Source organism: Leptinotarsa decemlineata, unplaced genomic scaffold, assembly GCF_025532065.1.
Source record: "Leptinotarsa decemlineata unplaced genomic scaffold, Ldec_3_MD MMD2_tig00026328_RagTag_RagTag, whole genome shotgun sequence".
NCBI lineage: Eukaryota > Metazoa > Arthropoda > Insecta > Coleoptera > Chrysomelidae > Leptinotarsa > Leptinotarsa decemlineata.
This window is the reverse complement of record NW_027412688.1, coordinates 32891813-32918791: the sequence shown is the minus strand read 5'-3', so window position 1 is coordinate 32918791 and position 26979 is coordinate 32891813. Positions and strand designations below refer to the sequence as shown.

Below are 26979 nucleotides of genomic sequence, written 5' to 3'. Positions count from 1 at the left end.
CGTCGAGACCGCAATTTTTGTTCTGGTGTTGAAAAAATGTTTTCAACAGATACGTTCTCATATGTCAATTTACCACAACCTAACGGACAAATACCATGGTGCTTGTATTTTGGCAAGTATTTTGATTAGTGGGAATCCCTTCAAGAGTGACAACTAAAGCTCTAAAAACATTTAACATGTAAAACAACGTGAATAAAACACATTTACCAAACAAATTTCCACAATTTTACACACATTTTATGCCTTATCAAAGATAGACGACACCTTTTCTTGTATTCAATTCAATTCAAAATATACTTTATTTTTTTCTTATTAGTCAGTGGGCTATTCTTGAAGACTGGCAAGAAACAAATCTAAAGAAATGAACTTTAAACGTTCAAGCCAGTCTCGATATACCTACACAGTAGGTTGAATGGACTGACGCTAATGAGCCCGAAACCGGTCTGCAAGTGTGCCCCTTCCAAAATTGAAGGTCAACTCTTTCAGTTGTATTGCCAATTGCATATGCAGAAAATTTTCTGTGAAGATTCTTGCACTGACGCCTGTCGGATATAATCCAACGCCCTTCGTGGTATTAGCCAGGGAATTAGTTGTTTTCTGATAGGCGTCAGTCCATTCAATCTACTGTGTAGGTATATCGAGACTGGCTTGAACGTTTAAAGTTCATTTCTTTAGATTTATATACTTTATTGTCTGAAAAATGAATTCTTATTGACAAAGCCTTGTGCGAAATATATTACTAAAAGTAGGTGATAACATGAACTGAAAAGAGACATGTTAATAATAACTTAATACAAACGTTCAGGATATAAGAACATGGTCAATAAAATGAATTGAATCAAATCAATGAAATACCGTAGATATGTTAGTCATACCCAACCCGTAGGTTGGGCCTACTGATTTCTGCCACTGAGCAGGAGTTGGCGACCCCGTCCGTAAGGCCACATTGGCTTCCCGGAGAGGGCTCCCAGTCCCCTGGCCGTTCCCCTATTTGCCACGCGCCCGATAGGTAGCCCAACCTACGGGTTGGGTATGACTAACATATCTACGGTATTTCATTGACTGGGACCCCCTCCGGGAAGCCAATGTGGCCTTACGGACGGGGTCGCCAACTCCTGCTCAGTGGCAGAAATAAGTAGGGTGGGGGGAACCAAAACTCTCCAAAAGCCTTTGCGAAACATGCCACCGTGGAACAGCCTACCCAAGTTAAGGTGTAAGGAATCGTGCTAACAGCTGAATGGCCGCAGGGTGATATGCGGTTACGAACGATCCCCTTGGGGATCCTGGCGACAACCTTCTTTGTAATCAGCTTTCCTGTAGTAATGCGGGCTCTGCCAGAGTGACCAACTCTTCCCCTGCTACTCGTGGGAACACACATGAATGAAACAAATACAAAAACAGACAGAAAAAACGAGGCTGGACAATCTATGGCGGTGGCTGGGGATGAACAGAAATGCTCACCCCAATCTACCTCTCGGAATGAGGCTGGACATGGCAGACCACCTCGTGATATAATACAAAGGCCAAGGCATAAGCGCATTTGCGGCGCCGAGGAGGCCAAAAGGAGTAAGAGAGCGATAGAGGCATGAGTGGCAGCAACTATAAGTGCACCCTCCTCCCCCACTACACCACCAACAGCAAACGCTTTTACTTGAGCACCTCCACGGAGGGAACCCCACGAAGGTTGAAGAAGCCGCGCAACGACAGTAATGTCGCCGCATCTTTCAAAACCTTCACGAAGGCCGCTGTGAGACACCTCATGGTTGCCAAAGGGAGTGTGTGATCGGCGAGTTCTGGCCTTCACCTGCCGATAGAAAGGAGATGTCTCCTAGTGACCTGTCCACCTTCCTGGAAAGGACAGAATGGGCGATGACCTAGGAGGACAACTCCTTGGGAGGATGTACAATGGGTCACATGTGGCCTAAGTGCTGTGGGTCTACACTTACCCTCCATACTCTACAGATAGTCATACTCGAATATACTTATCATCGTAGAATTTTGCTAGGGTCTCACAGAAAGCAAGTCTTTCTCAAGAGCGCTAAAGTCATTTATGGTTCTTAAAGCTTAAGGAACATTTTAAGATCGTTGTAAATAATGGAATCGAAGAAGCCAGCGGTAATTGGAAGCTGAACCTTTAACTGGTTTGATACATTGGCTCGTCCAAGTGGGTGAACAAGTTCCAAGTTTTAAAGAGATGACAGATTTCATTATATATATAAATAAGGAGACCACAGTTAGGATCATGTTAGAGGCAAAAAGAGGCCTACAAGAGTCCCTAGTAGTACTGATTGAAGGCATGTGGTAGAACACACACCCCAAAAGCAAATACGATAACGAAGATGGGGTTCAAAAAGGGAATGATAAACCATTTTAGCTACTGCAGATCCGAGCTCAAATGCAATTACTCGTATTGCATAACATCCAGAGGAGAGCTTGGATTTCGAACTATCTACTTGTTTGTTGAATTTTAAATTATTGTCAGTGAACAAGCCAAGGAATTTAGAACTTGGTACGTTGTCAATTTGAATATTATTTAAATGTATGGCTGGAATCTGGCAACGATAGGACACTACTTTTGTTTTTGATAAATTCAAGTTCAAGAGATTTGAGTCAAACCAATATTTAACCTTCGTGATGTCATTCTCAATAACTTATACAATGTATGGTTGTTAGGGGCATGCCATAAAATTGTGGTAACATCAGCAAATAAAGTAAATTTTCCTTGGATGTTTTCCTTTGTAAACTGTCACCGGACAGTTTACAAAAATGCAACAGGTGTTTCGCTGTGCAACAGCTTCCTCAGGCGTGTCGATACTGACCTAATTTAACCTAATTAGTGCTTTATATAATTCACCTTACTTTTCTAACAGACCTCATACATCATAAAATATAGCGAGTTTATAATGTTATTTTTCATGTCATTCAATAAGTTTTTCCACTAGGTGAAGTGTCGGTCACTGTATGTATTACCTGATAGATATCAACTAGATGAGCCTAAGAGAGCCGAAATGAAAGAAAGAAGTGAAAAGAATTTGACATATTTGAAATACAATATTTCCTCTAAGTCAATCTCAAGTTTTTCAATAAAAGATTGAAAACTAGTGAAAGAAATGTAATCATCGTGTATTATTTTCCAAAAAAGCCTTTATTCCGAAATTAACTTTTAAATATGGCTGCAAAATAAAAATTTGAGACTTGGTGTCAAGCTATTCTTTGATGAACCTTTTTTTTGAAACTGAAAATATATTTAATTATCAGCACTTCTTACTAGTCATCTGATTTCAATGATTTTACATTAAAAGACCCAAGAGATGGACATTGAAACAAAAAAGATAATAAAATGAATAGTACAAGTTTCTACATTTTCAACAACAGTAATACTTGAATCATAGCCTTCAATGTAGGAAGACACGTTTTCCTGTTCTCGAAAGTACAATTCCAGTTTCATAAAAAAATCAACCTCATATAATTTTACACCCAGTAATTTTGTGAAAAACATTTTTACAAATTCAAAGATTAAAAAATACCCCAAATATAGTTCCAGGAGTTATTGATTTACTTTGACCCAGCTGTACAATCATAGTTTAAATACGGTTCAAGTTCATTCTCCACATAAGCAGAGATGTATTCGACCATCGATTTTTGAGGTTAAACCAAGCTTAATTCAACTGAAACAATCACTAACATTTTCGTTTTTGAACGAGATATAAGTTTATTACAAATTACTGATGATGAAGACTCTGTTTTGAAATCATAACTATCACTACAGAACATCGTAACATAAATCATAACAGAAATATATATTTGAATACTTTAGCATTTTTGTTTTTGAACGAGATATAAGTTCATTACAAATCACTGATGATGAAGACTTTGTTTGGAAATCATAACTGTCTTTAGAAATGCTGAAGAAATGTCTGCAAAAATATACTAAGGGGTATTTTGCCTCTTAAGGAATGATTCTATTTCAACATCCGTTCTATGCAATTGGAATTCTTTTCCCAACAGCAGGTTATGTTTCCAGTGTTGATGAAAGTACAGTTCATTATTCAATAAGGAATGTTACAAGAGTGGTTGCCGGATAATAAGTCAGAAATATAAAAAAATACCTGTGACTGAAATGGGATAAAATTCCCAGTTTTTTATAGTATCCCCAGAATTCCCAAAAGTAATTTCCTAACACCCTCGGTATAGCTGATTACAAGAGGGGGGGAACTACTGAAAAAACCCCCGAACAAGAGGGGGTATTTTTAGTAGTACTGAAAATACTTTTAGTATCGTATTAGAAGGAGTTCAAGAAGACATAATAGTTACAAGCTCTCATTGAGAACATTGCAGAATTTCTGCAACTAAATAAATAGGACCTAAGAAGTAAAGTTATACTTTGTCTCCTAATAGTTATGATTTGTCATATCGCTGGGTTTATAGTACTTTAAACGGTCCACCCTATTTTTATATAGCAAAATAAGATTTTACAAGCGTTCTGGTCGTTTTCTCCCTGCAGTGGGCTACATTCAAAATTGACATTTTTCAAAGACTCTCTAAAGAATATTTTGATACCTTTCATTTCAAATGCAGTGTTTCTTCCTGTAACGAAACCTTTTACTAAAAAAAATTGAATGTTCAAAGTAAATAATACATTTTCACGATTTAACGGATTCAATCATATACTCCTATTGAACAATCACTTGAGAATGATTCATTATTCCACTGCTTAGAGAAATAGTAAGTAAGAAAGTGAGTACTTTATTAAACCACTTTATATACAGTTGCATATTTGTAGCAAGTCACAAAAGTTTGTTCATTGGATAAAAACTTCAAGTTGATATAAAACTGGACATATACCACAATAGAATATAAACAGAATATACATATAAGAGTAAATAATTTAAAGATAATGTCTCAGTGAGCATAAATCAAATTATTCCACCTTGTTTCACCTTTTCTTCATATTCGTCTAGTGTATAAAAGGAATTTTTAATTAAGAAAAGTTAGACAATTTTTTTGAAACATAACATGTTGGCCTTTTTTAGATCATCTGGAAGGATATTATATAAGCTAAAATTTAGAGAATTATTTGCCGATTTGGTAAGTCTATATCTGGGTATTCTGATATTGTTTGTTCCTCTAGTATTATGTTGATGAATATCAGACTGTGTAACTAAGTTTGGTAGATTCTTATGGATCTCCACAAGAGTACCTAAAATGAATAGGCAAGGAAGAGTCATGATCTTCAACTTTTTGAACAGTGGTCAGGCAGTCTCCCTATACTTGGGATTAGCCAAGATCCTTAAAGCTTTTTTTTTTCTGTAGAAATACACTACATGCAGCAGATGAGCTACCCCAAAGCAATATTCCATAATTAAGATGGGTTTCAAATAGAGGGAAGTAAGCGATTCTAAGAGTATTGGTGTTGGTAATAAGGCGAAGTTGTCGTAAGTTGAAAAGCGAGCTGGACAGTTTCAAGTTCAACTGCTTAATATGATTTGACCAACTGAGTCTTTCATCCAAAATAAATCCTAGCAGTTTTACATTATTTTCCACTAGTAGAGATGTATTAGTGGTAACTATTAAGTTCTGTGATTTATCATTGTTTAGTTTCAGCCTGTTTGCGGTGAACCACCTTTCGGCTTTCCCCTTGGCATCTGCAGCTAAAGAGATCATGGAGCTGTAATCTTTATGTGAATATATCAGTGTTTTGTCATCAGCAAATAGAACACTTGCATATGGTCATTTATATATTTCATTTCAGGTCATTTATATATATGATGAACAACAGTGGGCCCAATGCGGAACCCTGTGGGACACCAAATTTCACATTCCTAAAACTGGACAAACTGTTGTTATAAAATACTGCTTGAGATTGATTAAATAAATATGAGTCAAGAAGAGAGAGAGCTACCCCTCTAATCCCATAATAATTTAGTTTCTCTGCAAGTATATCATGGGAAACACAATCAAAGGCCCTAGACAAGTCACAGAGAGTAATATGGTGACCTTGTTCAAGACCCTCAATCAGCCTCTCGACAACCCTTGTAGCTGCACTAGTAGTTGAGCGATTTAAGCGAAAGCCAAATTGTGATTCATTAATGTACTTATTGTCCTCAAAGTATTTGGTCAATCTTTTTTTCATTATTATTTCAATTATTTTTGAAAAAATGCAAATAATTGAGATGGGTCGATAATTAACAGTTTGTGTTCTGTCGCCCTTTTTGAATACAGGGATTATTTTAGAAAATTTGAAAATATCAGGGAATTTTCCTGTTACAAACATCAAATTGATTAGATCAGTCAAAGGCTCAACAATTATGTCACTCACTGCTTTAATAATTCGGCTGTTTAAATCATGAACATCAGGACAGGTGGAGTTTTTTAATAAAGTGATGGCCTCTTTAACATCAGCTGGTTCAACAGGTTTCATGAAAAACGAGGAAGGTGCTGGAAAATTTTTGAAATTTGATAATTCTAAGTCTGACGCAGAAGGTAGGGACTTAATGATATTTTCCGCCACATTACTGAAGGAATCGATGAAATCCTCCGAACATAAGTCATTTGTTAAATTATCATTTTTTATTTTTACCGAATAAGTAGGCTATTGAATTTTATTTTGTCAAACTCAGTTTAAGAATTGATTATACAACTACTCACAATATTTCAACAGAGTTCTGAGTTGAGCGAGGTCTAACAGAGCTTTAACTTGAGCTTCGATTGTACAACTGGGCCATAGAAGAATTAAGATATGTTTATAAATTGAAATATCGATAATTGTTTCAATGGAGCCATCGCTGCCTAACAAAGAAGTAGTACAGGGTGTAGTAAAGTTAAAAGTGAAAATGGTGCGATAGAAAAAGGGAAAGAGGTAGAGATAGACCCTTAACCGTATAATTACCCATGTTAGATCTGTTAGAATAATGAGACTTTCTTTGCGCACCAGCCGTATCTGATGAATGAGGGGTTTGCTTCAATGCCGAGGTTGCTCCCTGAAAAACAAAAAAATGTATAATTTCTCATTTCACCACAGTGTATTATTGTATGAATAGTTTCAATTACATATACAAAATCATTCAAATGATGAGAACTGACAAACTCTTCATATGTGGCAAAATACTGTGTGAATACCACAAGGCTCTGTACTTGGTGTGAAAGATACTTTCAAAGGTGTAACAACCAAGGTTAATGTATAGAACAGAAAAAAAACAGATTAATTAATATTTTAGCAACGAAAAGTAAGCAAATTTAAATTGGACGAATACTCATAAGTCTGTTGTTAGTTCAAATAAAACCTGTACTAATAAATCCTAATGAAAATGTGTACAAGTTTTTGCTGAGAATACACCAATTGAATGTCTGTCAGATTCCTACTTTTAACATTTCTAAAAGTCGAATCTTATGAGTTTTTTATGAAAATTCATATGATTCATCAGTTTCTTTATAAAAATAAGCTCAGCTTACCTCTTTCAAGATTTTGTAATTCTCTTCAGAAACAGTCGCTTCTTCTTCTACACTAGAGTTCTTTGTTTTATTCTTTTGTAAAGTCATTTTAATTGTACTACGCCCCTTTTTCTTATCACGATTAATTTTGATCACAGTTTTCAGAGTGCCTGTATAATTATCACTCTTGGACCCTGAAGGTTTTTCTTTTATCTTCTGCTTAGCTTCTTCTGCAGCTTTCAGACTTTGAAGTCCCAGTGCCTAGAAAAAGAAAAGAGGAAAAATCAAAATTTAAACTAGGATAGCTTTGTAACAATATTGAATACAATATCAAGAAGTCTGTTCAATGCATCGTGTTGACTAAAAATCAAAAAAGGTTCTGGAATCGCACAGGACATAATCAAATTTTATGTTTGGAGTTATAGAATATTTAAAAACTTGCAAATCATCATTTGAAGTGAGATTTTGAGTTTCTTTTCTAGTATGTGCCCAAATTCAAGAACACGTGTGGCAGATACTCGACAGAAAGACAACAACTAACCCAGCTAATGCCGCACAGAAAGCTGAAGTAAAACCATCAAGCACCTGTGCAACATCTTTCATTTGTAAGATCCGTTGCAAGAAACTTTCTATATATGAAAAGCAGAAATTAATTTAATTTTGTCGAGACGACCACCGATAGATTGGTTTCTGAGTACTTGCTCCCTCGTCAGTACCGGGAAGGTCATTTCAGACAGAGTGAACCGCCTGAGTATCCCAAACAAACAAAATTAATTCCAACTAGTCATAATCTCTATCTTTAGTTGATTCAGAAGTATGTCCTCTGCGCTACCTGTAGACAAAGTCTAGAAACAACTTCACAAACACATAGTCCGGGTGGGAGACAGAATAATAAACATATTTCGGAGAGGTGCATATGACACGCCCAAGTTCAGGTGAAAGACACCTTATCCGTTGTCTCTCATGTGAAACTACTATTTTGTAGGTACTTCTTTTTTCTGTGCGGCATTAGCTAGGTAAGTTGTTGTTTTTCGGTCAAGTATCTGCCACATGCATCTACAAAATCGTAGGTTCACATGAAAGGCAAAGGATCTTTTACTTCTCCTGATCATCTTATACATCAACTTGTTTGAATTAGGAATAATAAACTTGAATTTCATCAGTTGATAAAAGTATAATTTACCTTAAGAACACTTTCTTTTTCTGCAAGTTCCTCAGCAGACTCCTCAATACTGGGATTAACGTTCTCTTCTCTCGAGTCCATCACAATGTTATCACTCTCAGTCCTATCAACATCACTAGAATTTACATTTGTTCCTTCACTCACGTCTCCAACCAAAGTCTCTTCACTATTTTTTTCCTCTACGGAATCCAGGACAGGCACCAATAACGGATCTTGAGCAGTCTCCATAAACTCTTCTGGCAAAGGATCCACTCCAACCTCAACTTCAGTCTCCTTCAATAGAGGAGATTCTTTTTCTTCTGTCACTGCTTCAGGTACTTTCTCATTTACCACATCTGAAACATTTTCCTGATGAAAACTTGGTTGGATTTCTGCATCAATGTCTTCACTGTTTTCACATTCCATGTTATTTTCTTCTTTGACATCTTCCTCCACGACTGGGCTCATTATATCTGCTTGCTGTGTTGTAGAAGTTTCAGGCCCATAAAAAGAACTAGTATTCATTGGTTCAAACTTTACAGGTACTTCGACTTCCATTTCTTCTGTATTCTCATTGGGATGATTAGATATAACAAGCGGACTGACATTTTCGAACCTGGTATCAGTATCTCCAAATTTGTCGTCATATTGACTATCCATATGATTTGGCTGCTCTTCCTCCTGCTCGATTTGATTTTCTGCAGGTTCAGGTTCATTTTCAATAAGTTCCATTTGATTTGTAATTTCAAAACGGTTCACCACAACCTCAGTTTCACTTATTTCATCTTGCGGTTCAAAAAATACTTCTTTGGTTTGATTCAATACCTCTGTTGGCTGTTCTGTTATTTCTTTCTCCTGACTTGCCTCCTCTAGCTGAACTGGAACTTCTAGTAGAGGAAGTGGTTTCTCTTTAGGTTCATTCATATGCTCTGTTGGCAGATTTAAGACCGACTGTTTCAGCGTTTCTTCCGACTGATTTAACATTGCTTCTTGCTGATTTAGAACTTTTTCCAACTGGCTCAAGACATCATCTGATTGGGCCAGAATATCATCTGTGTCGTTCATAGTTTCGATATTGTCCTGGTCCACTTTGGTTGATTCTTGAAAACCGGATGAGGTCTCCATCACTTCTTCCTGGTGGGATTCCTCAGAAGTAATCGTTCTGGCCGGTATACTTTCCGAAAATGAAGTACTAGAACTCTCGTCCGTCACTATCGTCTCGATTCTTTCTGTTTTGCCCACATTCCCTCTACCTTTAAGGGGTGTCCTGCCATAAAACCTAGCCGTTCCCACGGCACCGCCTTTGGGGCTAGTCTTGGGCGTGCTTTTCTGGAAGCTCACATCATTAAACGCTTGTTTCATGATGTCAAGCAATGCATCTTTGTCTGGCAACACAACGTCGTCCTTTACTTCAGAGTTAACGGTGGGCTTGTTCAGATTGAAGTCCTTGCACACGTTTGAATTTGTATCGATAATATCTAAGTTATCTATTGGTCCGTTTTGGGCAGTGTCTGAGCTGGCGCTTTGTTGGCTTTTGGTCGAGTCTAGATCCTTCGGGTCGTTACTTTCAGTTCCGTGGATAGAGGAGAGATCAGAGAAGCTGCTGTCTGATTCATAACCTGACATTTTAGAAAAAGACATTTCGCTGCCGCTCAAATCAGAGCACAACCTTTTGCGCTTTTTGCTAGAGCTGTCCAACCCAGCCAGAAGTCCTGTGGATTTAAGCTTGCGCTGTTTTCCATTCCTCAACATTCTTGCTGGCGAATCAGACCGAGTAGCATACGGGTTAAGCCGCTGGCTACTTCCTTCTATGCTTTGTCTACTCTTAGCATTGCGCTTGATTTTCGGGCTGGCGCTGCGTGGTACATGACCAAAAATAGTGCGCGGAGCGTTTTCGCTGGTTTCCACCGAGCCTACAGGAAACTTCTCGATGCTGTGCCTCCTCTTCAAAGGCGACTTTTTTTTGACCCTCTTTACGTTCAGGTCCAGCATGTCGATGACCTTTTCGTCAGACGAGTCCAGCTTGCTCAGGGTATTTTCTATATTTTCTTTTTTGATCATCTTCTTCTTCAGTAGTTCTATTCGCTGCCTCTTGGTGAGCTTTTTGGGTTTCGCTACCGTGTCGCTTTTGCCTGATTCCGATAAGGAGTCGACCTCTTTTTTAACGTCGTCAGCTTTTATGAGGAAAGTTAGGTCGTTCATGACATCTTCCAGTGTGTCACTCTGGACTTTGGGCTTGCGAGAAGCTCTGGGTTTTTTAACCTGCCTGGAAAGTGTGGGTATTTCGTTATTGGAGATGTCTGTGAAATCGCTCGACAGGGAGAGGTCATCTTCGTTTTCTACTTTGACTTTTGTTATGTCCAGCAGGTCAGGGGTAGTGTTTTTAGCGGCTTTCTTCGACAGCCGTTTCTTTGGAGTTTTCTTACTCTCCAAGTTTTCTTCTATGGGAAAAATTGGTTCCAGAACAGGAGGCGAGTCGTCTATTTCCTTCTTGACGGTTTTCCTCTTCTTTCTTGGTTTGATTTCCTTCACGCCATTTCTCAAGAGTTTTTTCCTGTTTTCGGCAGTTTTGGTGGTTTGTAAGAGAGCTTTCGGTAGGACTTTCAGCTGCGTCTTGGCTTTGGCCTTCAGCTTGATTGCTATTGTTTTTTTGACGATCTTTTTGGCTGGGGTTACTTTTGCTAATCTTTTTCCGATAGGCGTGTTTCTTGCCGTTGATTTAGCTACGCTCGGCTTTGGTGATGCCACAGGTTCATTTTTGACTGCGTTTACTATATCTTTTGGGGATGCTGCAGCTGCAGAGGCTGCATTCTTTCTATTGACTCTAGTTGCCATGACATTTGGATGGCGTACCGTTGACCTGTAACAAAAATTATATTTATTAAATAGAACTTGTTGAGGTTGGTGATTTTGGAGAACAAGCCTGTTTGTTAGCTCCAATCTACAGAAAAATATTAGAGAGAAACAGCATGCATCGGTCTCTCTCTATCTGGGTTTCCTTTACTTCCGTTCGGCACATTTAGCTAAACAGCATGCTTCAGAAATTTGGATTCCTCCGAAATAGCATGCCGTGAGTTTCAATGTGAGACAGTTTTTGTTCTGAATAATTATTTTATATTGATTCATCTCCTCCTAGTGCCAATTCATGCCTAGTTAGATATATCATTGCCCAGTTATATTTGGAAATTTTTGAAAATGTGTTGAATTGCATTTACTTTGAATGCGTTGAAGTTTCCGCTCACAACGAAAGAATTAATATAAAATGTATCAACGATGAAATGATTTCATTTGATAGAGCGGTAGAGTGGCCAGCAAGGTTACAAGAGCTGAGTCCACTAGATTTTTTCTGGAATTAGTCAATAAGTAAATAAACAATTGTTTCGAGATGCAATATATATACACGTTTCTCTTTTGATGCTTACCTATAAGTTCCAAAATTTACTGTTAAGCAAACACTACTCATATACCTATCTCTTTCTCATAATTTTTGGTACTTTTTTTACAAAAAGCCAACAGTGTGACACCACTCGCCCCAGAGAAGGCGCTATCAATTTTATTTTTAATAGGAAGGGGTGTTTTGTGACCTTTCACTAGAAAGGTATTTCAATTCTTTATATAACGACTTTTACTGCTTCCAATTTGGATAACCGGTTTCGGAGTTTTTGGCGTATGAATTGGAGACTAGGAAAAATGATAATTCGTAACTTTGCAACCAAAAGAGCATTGAAACAAGCTTTAAAGTAAGTCATCACAAGTTACACAAAGTTTATGTGTATGAGAACGAAATTTTTCATAGAAATGAATTGTGTTTGGAATAAAATTGTACCAAAATATTCGAAAAAAAAGCTCATTTCTGTTTTGAATCCGATTTTGTTTTTTTGGTGATTGATAATGTAGATAATAATCCACACCATGTTGCCCTAGTAATTCGAATTAACCCTCAAATTGTTTACAAATATCCTTGTGTAGGTTCTGTTCGTTATTACGAAGTATTTCTAAATGGACATCTTTATTAAAAGTAATTAATTTAAAATACTCTCATATGGAGTAACCCAATGTAATGAAACAATTTTAAAAGGAGGCATCCACCATTTTACACATTTTGGGGTGTTAACTAAACATAAAAAAATCGAATTGATTTTAGCACTGGCATTCACCCTGTTTGATTAAAAAAGGTTGTTATCATATGAAGTCGTAATATCATTAGCTACTGTGACATATTGGCTATTTAGTAGACGACCGATTTCGTAAGCCAAAAATAACATGAATTGAGTATCATTTGTTTTTTATGTTGTTAAAAATTTGTTTATTTCAACTATTTGGTTGTATTGGATTCATTAAACTAATCATATATTTCAAATGTTTTCCAGGATTGTCTGTAGTGATTTTGGATAGAGAAACAACCGAAAAACAAGTGAAACACTTCTACAACTTTTTTTTATATCACCACTACAAAGCAAATTTTCCAATATTAATAAAAATTTGTGGTTTAAAATATTTATAAATTTTTCGTGTGACGCGTTTAAACCTTTTTCGTGACCCCCATCCACCTTGAACAAATTTTGACATTTTTTTTAGATTTCTCAGATAAAAAATATAGTTTATTTGAAATCGGGTGACAATGTTTCATAGTGAATTTTACTAGTTCGGACTTCCATTGTCTAATATGAAATAATATGATTTGAAATCTCTGAATGAACAAATAAAATAAAAAATCAAAATTAACCTAAAAAAACAATTATAATAAGAAATGAAATGAAATTACTATATTGAAATGAAATTACAATTAAATAAAAATGAGCAAAAAAAATTGAATAAATGAAAATGAAATAGGTAAATAAGTTTTAATTTTTTGCTTATTTTTATTTCATTATAATTTCATTGCAATATTGTAATTTCATTTCATTTCATTGCTTATTATGATTGTTATTTTTAGCTATTCATTTTAATTTTTTATTTTATTTGTTCTTTCAGAGATTTCAAATCATATTATTTCATTTTAGACAATAAAATAAAAATAAGCAAAAAATTAAAACTTCTCACGAATAGTTCTTTTAGATGATGTACGGAAATTAAAAATTAAATAAATAATTTCAAATGTTTTGCTTATTTTTATTCTATTGTCTAATATGATTTGAAATCTCTGAAAGAACAAATAAAATTGAAATTAAAAGTTAAAAATGATAATTATAATAAGCAATGAAATGAAATTACAATGAAATGAAAATGCGCAAAAACTGAAAATTAAATAATTGAAAATTAAATAAGTAAGTTTAATTTTTTTTTGCTTATTTTTATTTTATTGTAATTTCATTTCTATATTGTAATTTCATTTCATTTCTTATTATAATTGTTATTTTTAGCTATTAATTTCAATTTTTAATTTTATTTGTTCTTTCAGAGATTTCAAATCATATTATTTTATATCAGACAATAAAATAAAAATATGCAAAAAATTTAAAATGAAATGAATATTTTCAAGTTTTTGGCTTCTTTTTATTTTATTATAATTTCATTTCAAGATTAACTTCCTATTATAATTGTTATTTTTGTTATTTAATTTTTAATTTTATTTGTTTTATTTGTTCTTTCAGAGATTTACAATCATATTAGACAATGAAAGTTCGATCTAGTAAAATTCAAAAAACCATAGTATTGAATCCAGCCACAAGGATAATTCGCCATCTTGACCTATGACTCATACATGACAACTACTTATCAAGAAGGAAAATACATAATTTTTCAAAACTCAGTATAATTTGTATATTTTATATGAAGATAAATAAAATGAATCTAACCTCTTCAAATCCCCAATTCTAGAACACAGACCCATAGAACAAAACACTCGGACCGAATAATGCAGATGAATGTTGTCACAAGGACACAATGCAATATTTTCTACCTGCTGAATAATAATTAAGGGAAAGGGAAAGTCAGGGAACGCAGTTTTCAGATTAGGTCCAATGGGGATTTTGTTTCTGTCACAGAACCAGTTCCGAACTAATCCAGAGCAGGCATATAGGTGTTTTCTAGACCAAAATTTGTCCACAACGGTGCTTATGAGGAGTTTTACTTGCACCAAAACTTCAAAGTACAACATCTAGGATGAGAGTGTTTTATGTAAGTGAAATTTGATCATCTTTCATACATTACGTTGTGTAGGGTTTCTGTGAATTTCTGTGTCAATTCCATGAAGAAAGTTTTAAGCAAAAACTTGATGGGAAAAAGTGGTTCCCATATAATTCACTGTTTATAGGCGACAGTAGAGATCAATGTTTCCACGAACTGCATTCTCCAGTGACATAAAGTCATAATTTTCTTCAATAAATGAGTGCCTTCGTTTTTAACCATTTTCGTATTAATTTTTGTAGGACTCCTTTCTATGATATCAGCTTCAATTCTACAAACTGTACAAACTGAATGAAAAGAAGTGATTTCTTCGTAATTCAATGTAATACGCATTCGAAAGTACTTGTTTGGGATGGATTATTTTTTTCAGTTTATATCTGAAAAACTTCTTTGCACCTCACGGAATTTTTTCATTCATATATAAAATTGAAAATCGACCTTGCAATTAGTTTGTGCTTGATAGCCCCATTTTATTTGTCAGGGGCTATTCTGGATCTGTCAAATTTGATATTTTTTAAAGAAATCATAAAATTCGAGTTACCTCTGAAAAGTTCTGAAAAGGCCTCAGAAAAAAGTTGTTCGATTTTCAATTTCATATCCATTTACCAAATTTCAACTGTCCACTGTCGAATCGAGTTTTATTTTTATCATTTTCACGTTTTACTAAATTGAAACATGATTCAAACTTCATAATTCTGATAACTATAAGACTTACGTGGACTGTTTTTTTAATTTTGGTAAATACAATCGTATCTGACATGCAACTTAGAAGTACTCATTTGAAATTGAAATGTGTGTATACGTATTTGAAATGTGTATATACATGTTTGAAAATAAGTTAAATTTTACATATAAGTAGTAATGATAGTAACTTGAAATGGAAAAATCACATTCTGTATATCATCAAAAAACTACAGAGCATCCTTAATAAATTCAGATACCTTAAGAAAATTTTGCCATTCAAGCATATGAAAACACTATACTTTGCTTTAGCAGAAAGTTACTTACGTTACGGCATAGTAGTAGGTTGGGGTGGGGCCTACGAACACACTTCAAACCACTACAGATTATCCAAAACAGATTCCTGAAGTTGATTTTAGAAAAACCCCACCAATATTCTACAGATCTTTTATATAAGGAATGCGGGATACTGGATCTGAGTCAACTATATTGTTTGAATGTTATATTGTAATAAAAAAAAAAAATAAAAAATCACAGTAGTTTATCTACGCATAATTATGGTACCCGGCAAAGACACCACTATGTTGTTCCACAGATGAGCAAATCTGTCAGCGATCATTTTTTTATATAGCACCCAATGCGTTTAATTTTATTCCTGGCCATATAAAAGAAATAATGAACTTTAACATGTTTAAAAATAAGTTAAAACGATTCACATACAAAACAGTAAGAGCCAAATGTAATGAGATCGTCGAACCATTTTATTTTATTTATTTTCGCCTTTTTAATTCTTCATGCAAGGGTTTAATTTTTACACGCTTTATATTAGCTTTACCTGTATGTATGTATGTTTGTGTGTAACTCTCAAGATCAGGATCTGTATTGACAGAATTATTGGCATTATTGCTTGATCTATTCGCGGGCAGATGGCGTTGTACGTATATCAATTATTGCTTGATCTATTTGCGAACAGATGGCGCTGTACGTGATTGTTGAAGATGAAATCTCATTGACAAAGTGTTACTATTCTAAGAAATATAAGATACACAACTTAAAAGATATTGTCGAAGATAAAATATTATTGTCAAAGTGTTATTATTTTAAAGAATGAAGTTATACAAATTGAAAGTAATATTTGAACATTTGGTGATTTCAGCATTTTGGGGTGAAAAAGTAGTCAGAAAGTGATAATATATATGCTACATATTGAAATAAATAATAATAATAATGATAATGAATATTCTCACGCAACACATAAATGTAAGTATGAGAATATAAAAACTAAAAAGCATAAAAATATAAACGTGATTGGATAAAAAATAACAGTAAGAATCAATTTCGCTTGAGCTATTCGCGGGCAGATGGCGCTATACGTAACCTCCTTGATAGGTTGTTCAAAAGAAAACCAAAATAAAAAACATATTTCAAGAATTATAAGTGTTGGCGAAACTTTGTACTACAGATGAAATATTTAAATATTTTCAATTACCAGTGATTCAGTACAGAAAAAAGTTTTGAATGAAACGGAAGATACCTTTCAAAATCTAATTCGATTATTTGAAAGCAAACCAGAATATGGATTTCAACAATGAAAACTTTATCGTAAATTGTACACCTAAAAAATTCAGTTACTTAAATATTCAAAAAAATTGAAAAATTAGAATTAAGGTGCTTGACATACATATCAAATCAAAAGATTGATTTGAAAAATATTTTTAGTCCATTATAATTTTGAAAAAAAAATTCAAATCAGAACATCAAGACTGAATTGTTTTTTGAAATTATTACCGCAAATTTTCTCTTTACTTCGAAACAAATTTTACAACTGTCCGCCCTCTGTTGGAGACTTCCTGCATCCCTTTATTACTATAAAATTTAAGACCTCAAACCAATGCTCAAACTTTATTATGTTGTTTGAGAGGAATTTTACGCCGTCTTCATGCGCCGTCTGTTAAAAATTTATAATACTAGTGACTAGAATTTAAAATAAAAAAGTATTTTTGACAATAAATCGGACTAAAAAGTGAAAAATAAATATAGTTTAAAAAAACTAAAAAACACGATTTTGAAGAACATCGAACTGAAAAGTTAATTTTTTTTTAAATAAGCTTAAAACAATAACGGGCGCCTTGTGCCATATTTTTATATATCAAGCGCATGTCGCTTTTTTCATAATAATACTAGTATTTTTCGTTCGTTATTGTTTTAAGCTTATTTAAAAAAAATATTTTTAACTTTTTAGTTCGATGTTCTTCAAAAGCGTGTTTTTTAGTTTTTTCAAACTATATTTATTATTTTCATAACTAATACTTATTCCCAAATGTTTGTACTTTTAAAATGTTCTTAACTGAGTTTGCTTTTTTTAATTACTCTGTCATTTCCATATATATTTTTTAAGCGTATTGCTTTTTTCGAGGTGTTTTTGTTTTGGACTAAGTATTTATTAGCTAGTTGAGTAATTTACTTTTTTATCCTGTGGGTTGGGCTACCTATTGGGCGCGTCCCCAGGTGGCGGATAGAGGAACGATCAGGGGACTGAAGGCCCTGTCCGGGAAGCCAATGTGGTCTTACGGACGGGGTCGCCGGCTCCTGGTCAGTGGCAGAAAACAGTAGGGAGAGGGGAACTGAAACCCCCCAAAAGCCTTTGCAAAATATGCCACCGTGATTCAGCCTACCCAAGCTAACATGTAAGGAACCGTGCCGACAGCTGAATGGCCGCAGGGTGATATGCGGTTATGAACGATCCCCTTGGGGGACCGGGCGAAATCTCGTTATAATCAGCCTACCTCTGGTAATGCACCTCTGCCAGAGGTGACCAACTCTTCCCTTGCTACTCGTGGGAACACACACGATACACAAAAACAGAAACAACAAAAACAAAAACCAATCCCGAGGCTGGACAGAAGTGCTCACCTCAATCTAAGGCGGTGGCTGGGGATGAACAGAAATGTCCACCCCAATCCACCGCTTGGAATAAGGCTGGACATAGCAGATCACCTCGTGATGTAATACAAAGGCTATGGCGTAAGCGCATTTGCGGTGCCGAGGCCAAAAGGAGAAAGAGAGCGAAGGAGGTAGGAGTGGCACCAAGTATAAGTGCACCCTCTTCCTCCTCCACTCCCCCTCCAACAGCAAGGGCACTTACTTGAGGCGGGTGCCAAGAGCTTCGTCTTGAATAAAGGCAAGGAACCGGCTGCCCCTGAAGGAAAGCTCCCTCACTTGTGCACCACGGAGGGAACCCCAAGAAGGTTGAAGAAGCCGCGCAACGACAGTAATGTCGCTGCACCTTCCAAAACTTTCGCGTAGGCCACCGTGAGACACCTCATGGTTGCCAAAGAGAGTGTGTGATCGGCGAGTCCTGGCCTTCACCTGCCAAAATATAAAGATGTCTCCTAGTGATCTGTCCACCTTCCTGGAAGTAACTCCGGAAAAGTTCAAGGCAAACACCTGTATTCTGTATTGTGTTGAGTTTTTCGAGGAGTTTAGAGTGAAATACAGTATAAAAAGCTTTCTTCATATCTGAAAATATTTCAATCACTTTTTCATCAGTATTCAGACAATTATAGAAATTTCAAGTTACACTAAAATTGTTTCTTTTTTTTTTGTTTTTTTGAGGTTGAAACTTTTTTATTGACAATTTCCTCACCTGTCAGAATTTTTTTTTTCCTCCAAAACACTTTTTAATAAATGAAATCACGAAATTATAAAACAACAATAAAAATTAATTGGCGCTCCGGGGCGACTTCATTGATTCCAGTGGCGCCTTTGCTTTTTCAGCTGCAGCAAAACCCGGAAAAACCTGCAACACCACATCATCTAAGATCTTGATCTGCCAATGTCCTCTCTCTCATAAAACAAAATGCAGGGTGTCTCCAGAGGCTCCAATAAATTCAATACATCGCCAGAACACTTTGTGTCACTTTGTGACACGACTACCGTCAAACTTAAACCAGTCCGTTTCGTCTTTCACCAAGGCGTAATAATGACCAGATTCAACGCCAGAACCACAGTGAACAATGACTGCATGAATATTATATTAGTGGTCTGCTAGATTGAAGTGTTTATCTATTTCGAACCTTCGAAAGAGTTTGGTGCTTCCGTCAGAGGTCGAGTCTTGTTTGATAAGATTGACTGGTGCCTCAGATATACTTGTTTCCTTATAACAGTCAGTTAGTTTGGCGCATACAGTCGTTCATCACATGTTAAAAGATCCATTTTCAAATGATTCAACAATAAGCTTGCACAGACTGGTTATTAGCCATATTAGGAAACGTTAGTTGAAGTTCCAGAAATTCACATTCGTTTTTGCTAATTCTTGAAAATTTACTACAAAGTAATCAAGTGAGGAATTTTCCCGCAAAAGATTTACAAACACAAGACGAGATAGACTGTACGGAATCAGAGCGGTCAGGAGTATTGATTCTGCTATTGTTTTGCCCATGAAGAGTATTCAACAAGAACCCCAATAATTCGGAGCAATCTCCTTCTTCTCATAACGAGTATCCAGCGGACTTCAAAGACTCCAGGAAATCGGTTGGAGGGAAATATGATACATTCTTACGAAACTGCAGTTGCATGAACAGGTGTTTGAGTTTGACAATCCTTCCCTAATGCCAAATTGTATATCGTGGAATATTATAAAAAACACCAACATTTTTCGATAATTTCATTCGTTCATCTCAAACTTCTAATGGAAGCTGGATGTGACACACACAATCCCGAGGTTGTTGATCAAACTGTGTACAAAAAATTATCTTTCGATTTCCGAAACACTGAGTTCGTTAGTCGTCCTGTACAATAAGAAACTAATTTTGCAAAAATCGTGAAACTATAAATACGTAAATCTAAGGAACCGAGGAACAAAAAGCTCAATTAATTCATAATTATTCCGAATGAACAATCGATTTCAGTATGTGATGAGTTTTGCATTCAACCTTGACCTGAATAAAGGTAGAAATAGCTCTTCGATTGAACCATATAATATTAATATGTGTATATAAAACTAGAGATTATTCTTGTATTATTAGTTTTATTGAAAGGTACCGATATATAGTTATTTTGCATTCAACGTAACACGAATGCATAATATATTAAAACTATACAGGGTGTTTCCAAACTACGAAGTTGTTTTGTTTCTGAGATACAGGAAGTTGAAGTAAAAAAACCGGTATTGATGAAATCTCATAAATATTCTTGATTCGATTTGATTAAAACTACAGTATCTCTTCAAAGTTGATACTTGCGCTAAACTTCGTCTTCAATACATTTGGAAAAACCTTTTTCAATCTATGTTTGTTTTAATTTTTTAGCATTTTTGATTGTTCATAAATAAATGAAAATTCAATTTTTCAACTTTTCCAACGAGGATCATCGAGTCTTCATAAAATAACTCCAAGACAAAAAATCCAGGCTTCAATTTTATAAATTATAAAGGTTTTTATATAATCAAACAAAAATATTATTGGGAGGAAAATTGCTATAAGAATATTTTGCCGACACATGATTGTTCATTCAACTATACGCGTATCTAATATTTATCGTTCCTTGATTTTCATATTCATTGGGTTACAATATTTTTTGTTTTAACGACCGAATCAAGCGTCGCGTTTTACACTTATTATCATCGCTCAAATGAAACTATATGGCGCTATAGTTTCGTTTTCTGGCGCTCATGTATTCAAAACTTACATCCATTCTGGCGTTGAAACGGATTTTGACGTTTCATCAAGTCAGTTGCCAGATTCTGCTTTATTTTGAACGTTATAGTTTATAAATTAAAAATCTGTTTAAAATCTGTTTTTCCGTTAACCAGCTGTCGCACCCCTACGAACGACAACCCTCAGAAGTCGAAACTTGTGCGAGCTAAGGATTAACGAGGTCTTACCTTTTAACGTGTGATTCCTAACACTGAAAACTTTTTATCAAATACGTTGTATGGATGTATAAAATAAAGCTGTATGCACGAATCCGATTCTGAGGTTAGAGAAAATTGAAGAGTGTGTTTTCATTATTGAATTTGGCACGAATTGAATCATTCCATTCTGGTGAATCTTATTATTCATGACGTCACTACGAATCGTTTTTGAAAAACACGCTCAAATACGATTAAACGCCAAAAAACACCTTTGATGAAATGGTACTTGTGAACTATTAGCCTTAAAGAGAATCATTCAATATTCACGTTTCAATTTTCAGTGTATTGGCTCCTTCGCCAAACATGCAAGTGTGCTCTATTTGGTTTGGTAACTAACATATTGAAAAACTTATCGACCTTTATTGTCATGATGGCAAAATAAACGAGTGCCTAACAACGATATCGACAAATAGCGAGTGAGCGCAGAAAAAGGACGAAACCATTTATTTTTATATTTATTTCTTCAAACAACATTTGAAGTGAAATGTATACGAATTTTGATCACAGAAATGTAGCTTGTGAGTGACAATGTTGAAGGATTGGACTTCTACTGTCTAAATTCTAAATACATGCTGTCTGCGGCAGTTGTATCGACAACAGCATATGCAGGAATAACTTCAGTGAAGAATCCTGCACTGACGCCTGTCGGATATAATCCAACGCCCTTCGTGGTATAAGCCAGGGGAGTAGTTGTTTTCTGATAGGTGTCAGTCCATTAACCTACAGTGTAGGTAATTTGAGACTGGCCGGAACGAATTGTTCTTTTAGATATAATTTGACATGCTGTCTGTTCAAAAAATTGCGTGAATTTTAATTTTTTCCAGAACTGTTTATTTATTCACCAATTTGTATTTTGACCTCTTCAAAGTAGTCCCCCTCAGATATGATACACTTGTGCCAGTGTTTTTTTTCAACTTCGCTGCTACACGCTTCATGTACTAAATTTCCGAAAAAATTGCCTGACATAAGACAACTGATATGCCGACATCCTCAGCAACTTCTCTGATAGTGATTCGACGATTCTCCATAACAATTTTCTCAACTTTCTCTCAACATTTTTGGTTGTTGATGTGCTGGGGCGTCCAGGCCGAGTCGTCATTCATATCTTCCCTAACCTTCTGCGAAAAGCATGTTCCACTTTGAAACATTTTTCTGACTCAAGAGTACAATCACCGTATGACACTGTCAACATTCGAAGTGCTTTTGAGCACTTGTTTCCACAAAATTTGATGCAAACTCTTTTATTCATTCTTTTCGATAGCAGAAAATCGGCGAACACGCAAATCACTTGTCACAACAAATTAAATATGCTAAACAGCTGAAACTGTGAACATATGTTCGAGACGAGTGTACCAACATTAAAAAAAATTAAAAATGACTAATCGACTGTATGTAGCCCGCGAAATTTGAATTTTCACCTAATTTTTTTAACAGTCTACAAATCGTGGTATAGTTGCTATTATGTCCACTGAAGGGCTGTTCATAAATCAATGCTACAAAAAATAATTGATTGAAAACCTCGTTGAGAGTTCAACTTCTGCACAATAGCCTACTTTAGTTTCTACGGGGTGAGTCAAAAAGATTCCCTCGGTTCATTGCTATCAGAGGCAACAATTTTTCCAACTGCTCATTTTTTTTTCAGCCATATCGATAAATACTATCTTTCAAAATTATTTTCTGGGTGATTCACCCGAGCGTGGCCAACCAATGTTATTCAAATGGAACACCCAGTATATGAACACGTCATTCGATTCCATATTTTTTTAGCTCTGTAAGGTATTTTTGTTTTTGAATTTCTATTATGGCATTGCCAAGTTATTCTAGAAAAACCTATTTTGCAGAAAATATTTTTTTGATTCACCACCCGCATGTCTACAGCAATTAAGTGGATTTTTTTTAGAAATATTTAGTCAACATCACTATGATAATTTCGGGAATCTCAACTTTCGGAAACAATATACAGGGTGCTCGGTAAAACCGGTCAGGCTTCATTCATTTTCAAACAGACATAATTCAACTATTTCAAATGGAACACCCTGTATTTTTTCATTTGTATGAAATGTTTCACTACATTTTTTATCAGAGGTATACTATACGAAATACAGATATTTTACAAATTATACCCAGTCTTTTCAATTGTTGTAACCACAAAAAATGCATTTATTTACGTTCACTTACTCAATTTTTTTTCAATATGAACAGTAACGCCTAAATTTTTGAGTAAGTATGTTAGCAAAACAGCAGAGCATATACTTTGTGCCTGCCCCGCTGAGGACCGAATCAGGTTTTCAGAGTTTGGCAGAGCCATACTTTCATCATCTGACCTGAAAGACCACTCACAAACTAATCAGCTTCGTTAAGAAGCTGGGTTTATTTGGTCGAGTGTGCATAGTTGTGAGCCACAATAAACCCCTGTGGGTTGCGGTGGAGGATGGAATAAACCCACTCACTTTTGACCTAACCTAACCCTAAGTATGTTGAAACATTTCATACAAATGAAATGTTTTATAATCTCATGATTTGTATTTTAGTATCATTAGATGCATGAAATGATACAAATGAACAAATACAAAGTGTTCCATTTGAAAAATTTGAATTATGTCTGTTTGAAAATGAATGAAGCTTGACCGGTTTTACTGAGCACCCTGTATATTGTTTCCGAAAGTTGAGATTCCCGAAATTATCATAGTGATGTTGACTAACTATTCCTGAAAAAAGTCCACCTACTTGCTGTAGGCCTGCGGGTGATGAATTTAGTGATTCAAATCACTTGTTGAAGCTACTGTGTTAGCGAAAAATGTTGTGATATATATTTTCCAAATAAAGTTTGTGGAGATCAAATCGTGAGGTGTAGTTTTTGAAATTACTATGGATCTTCATCAAGTAACGGCCGAATCAATCAGAATATTAAATTTCTTGTCTTGTCTTGAACTCTAATATTATTTCTTGTCTTGATCTTGTCTTGAAATCAAGACAAGATCTTGACATTTTCAAGAACTTGGCGACCCCTAGTCTCGGACCTAACACATAGATGGCGCTAGTCTAATTGCAATCACCGCTTTTTCAGTTAGTACTAACCCTCAAAAGAATCATGATATTCTACTCATAAGTTTGTGAGATATTGTTCTAAGAGTGACCCTACTTTTGTTATTTTCAAAACAATGGACCAAAAACAATTTCGTGTTTTAATTTTACACTGCTTCTTGAGGAGAAAAATACCGTTCGAGCGAATCAATAGCTTGAACAGTGTTATAAGGACTCTGCTCCACCAGAAACAACAAATAAACGTTCGTTCGCAAACGTTGTCGTAGACACCGATGATGAAGAACGCAGTGGACGTCCAAATGATCGAAAAGTGAAGTTGCGTTGAGTTAGCTGACATTATAAAGATATCAAAAGAACGTGTTGGCTTTATATTGCAAGAGCATTTGTGGGTGCTGCGCGAGCTCCCTGTCGACCAAAAACAAGAACGTCTTGATGATTCTGAGCACTGTTTGACCATGTTTGAGCATAACAAAATCGGAATTTGCATCGATGTGTGACAATGGATTATTTCACTCCAGAAGCTGAGTGGAGAGCAACTGGTCCAAAGCGGCGAAAGCACAATAATCGGCTGGACAGATCATGGTCTTGGTATTTTGGGATGTGCGTGGTGTAATATTCATCGACTATCTTGAGACAAGGCCGTAGCCAGAAAACAATTTCGGAGGGGGGGGGGGTTAGTTTGGTGGAACAGTAGAAAAACATGAAATATAAAAATAACGAAAGAAAGAAAATGGTGTTACATGAAAATATATATTCATTAGAAAACCATTACAGAAATATTAACATCTTTTTACAAAATCATATATAGTTTTCTAGCTTTCTTTGCAGCAAAAAAATTCTACCGTTTAGTCGTTCCTGGCTTGTGGAGTTTCTTAAATAAGTTTTGAGGCGTTTCAGAGAAGAAAAAGTCCTTTAAGTGGTAACAGGTAGTGTCGCCAAGAACTTTGAAAGTTTGTACGTAAGTTTGTACCGTAAGGTTTTTTCATTGTGTTTGGGGAAGTTTTTTTTCAATATTCTCTTTCAAGCACTTGGTTCGTTTTGCCAAGGACTTGACATAATTTCTAACGGATTTTATAATTCCAATAGTATCTGTAGAGTAGGGAGGGTGAGTGTAGGCCCACAGCACTTGGGCCACATGTGACCCATTGTACATCCTTCCGAGGAGTTGTCCTCCTAGGTCATCGTCCATCCTGTCTTTTCCAGGAAGGTGGACAGGACACGAGGAGACATCTCCTTTATATCGGCAGGTGTAGGCCAAGACTCGCCGAACTCTCTTATTGACGATAACTTCAGGCACTCGCATAGGATATGCCTGCATAGAGATGTGTCTACTAGCCCCATACTATGGAGGTGTTTTCTTAGTTGACAGTGGCCAGTTAATAATCCTACTGTTAAGTAGACTTTTTCTGGTCATCGCCAGATATTTCTTCGTTGCCAGCTTCCCAGGGTCGGCCAGGGTTATCCTGACAAGATTGCATCCTTTGATTCCATCCCTTCTCTTTAGGGATTGAGCATGGGAGTAATGTTTAGCTAGCTCCACAATTTTCGAAGTCATCAGGCCGTATGTGCCACTGGGTCTTAAAATTCTTAGTCCAGCCGCTTCCTTGGCAAAAGAGTCGGCAATACGATTACCTTTACTCAGGTCGTGCCCTTTAATCCACCTCAGGATAATGTTATTATCTACCGAGGCATTGGCTAAATCTTGGTGACACTCTATTTCTAGCCCTGAGGTAACACGTTGTCTGTTCAAGGCTAATAGTGCTTGTCTGCTATCAGTGCAGATTGTTATTGTGGCAATTGAAATACCAGCCAGTTATGTTTGAACCACGCTGGTATTTTTTTCCATTCCCCACTTAATCCTTAGGCTTAGTGATCCTGAGTACACTCCACATCCTGAGCCTTCTTTGGCTCAGGATGTGAAGTGTATTGCGTATTGCATTTGTGATATCTGACTTCGTGTTGTGTTTTATCTGTATTTTGTAGAGTTTATTAAACACAAACCTTGGTTTAATTGCATCACTGGTTGCCTGCAGCAGAAGTTGTGCAGTAGGCGCTTCTCGCCATAGGCTCAACCTCAATTGACCCATTCCTACTTCGAGGTTTACACCAGCCGTGCGCAATCGTACCATGGCCATTAACGCAACCTTCTTAATGTACAGGTCCAGAGGGGACATACTAGTGATTAATTCCATCATTGCTGTTGGTGTTGTTCTCATGGCTCCTGTGATGTTTAAGCAAGCCAATCATTGTATTTGATATAATTTTTGGATGGCCGTTGCTTGTAGAACTTACGAGGGGGATCAATCCCCCTTGATCCCTCCTGACTACGGCCTTGTCTTGAGAAGGGAAATACCATCAACACTGAATATTATATAGCGTTATTGGAGTGTTTGAAGGCCGAAATTACGCATATGGCAAATAAAAAAATGTGTTTCATCAAGACAACGCACCGTGTCACAAGTCAACCAAAACAAGGGCAAAACTACATGAATTGAACTTCGAATTGCTCCCAGATCCACCGTATTTGCCAGATTTGGCTCTCAGCGATTACTGGCGGTTCGCAGACCTCAAAAAAATGCTCATCGGTAAAAATTTCTATCGAATTGAGAGGTTATTG

General features: G+C 36.0%; 1 protein-coding gene across 7 annotated transcripts in view; it reads right to left on the bottom strand.

The window, feature by feature from the left end:
* Positions 1 to 26979, bottom strand: part of east (enhanced adult sensory threshold) — a 56224-nt gene that overhangs the window by 25808 nt on the left and 3437 nt on the right. For 5 of the 7 annotated variants that reach the window (XM_074182324.1, XM_074182322.1, XM_074182327.1 and 2 more), the window contains exons 2-4: positions 8615 to 11453; positions 7453 to 7692; positions 6890 to 6980 (exon numbers count right to left, since the gene is read on the bottom strand). In XM_074182324.1, the coding sequence (XP_074038425.1) occupies positions 6890 to 6980; positions 7453 to 7692; positions 8615 to 11428 (3145 nt within the window). In that variant the 5' untranslated portion in view covers positions 11429 to 11453. The remainder of the gene's footprint in view (positions 1 to 6889; positions 6981 to 7452; positions 7693 to 8614; positions 11454 to 26979) is intronic. The other 2 variants (XM_074182325.1, XM_074182326.1) reach the window with 2 other exon arrangements.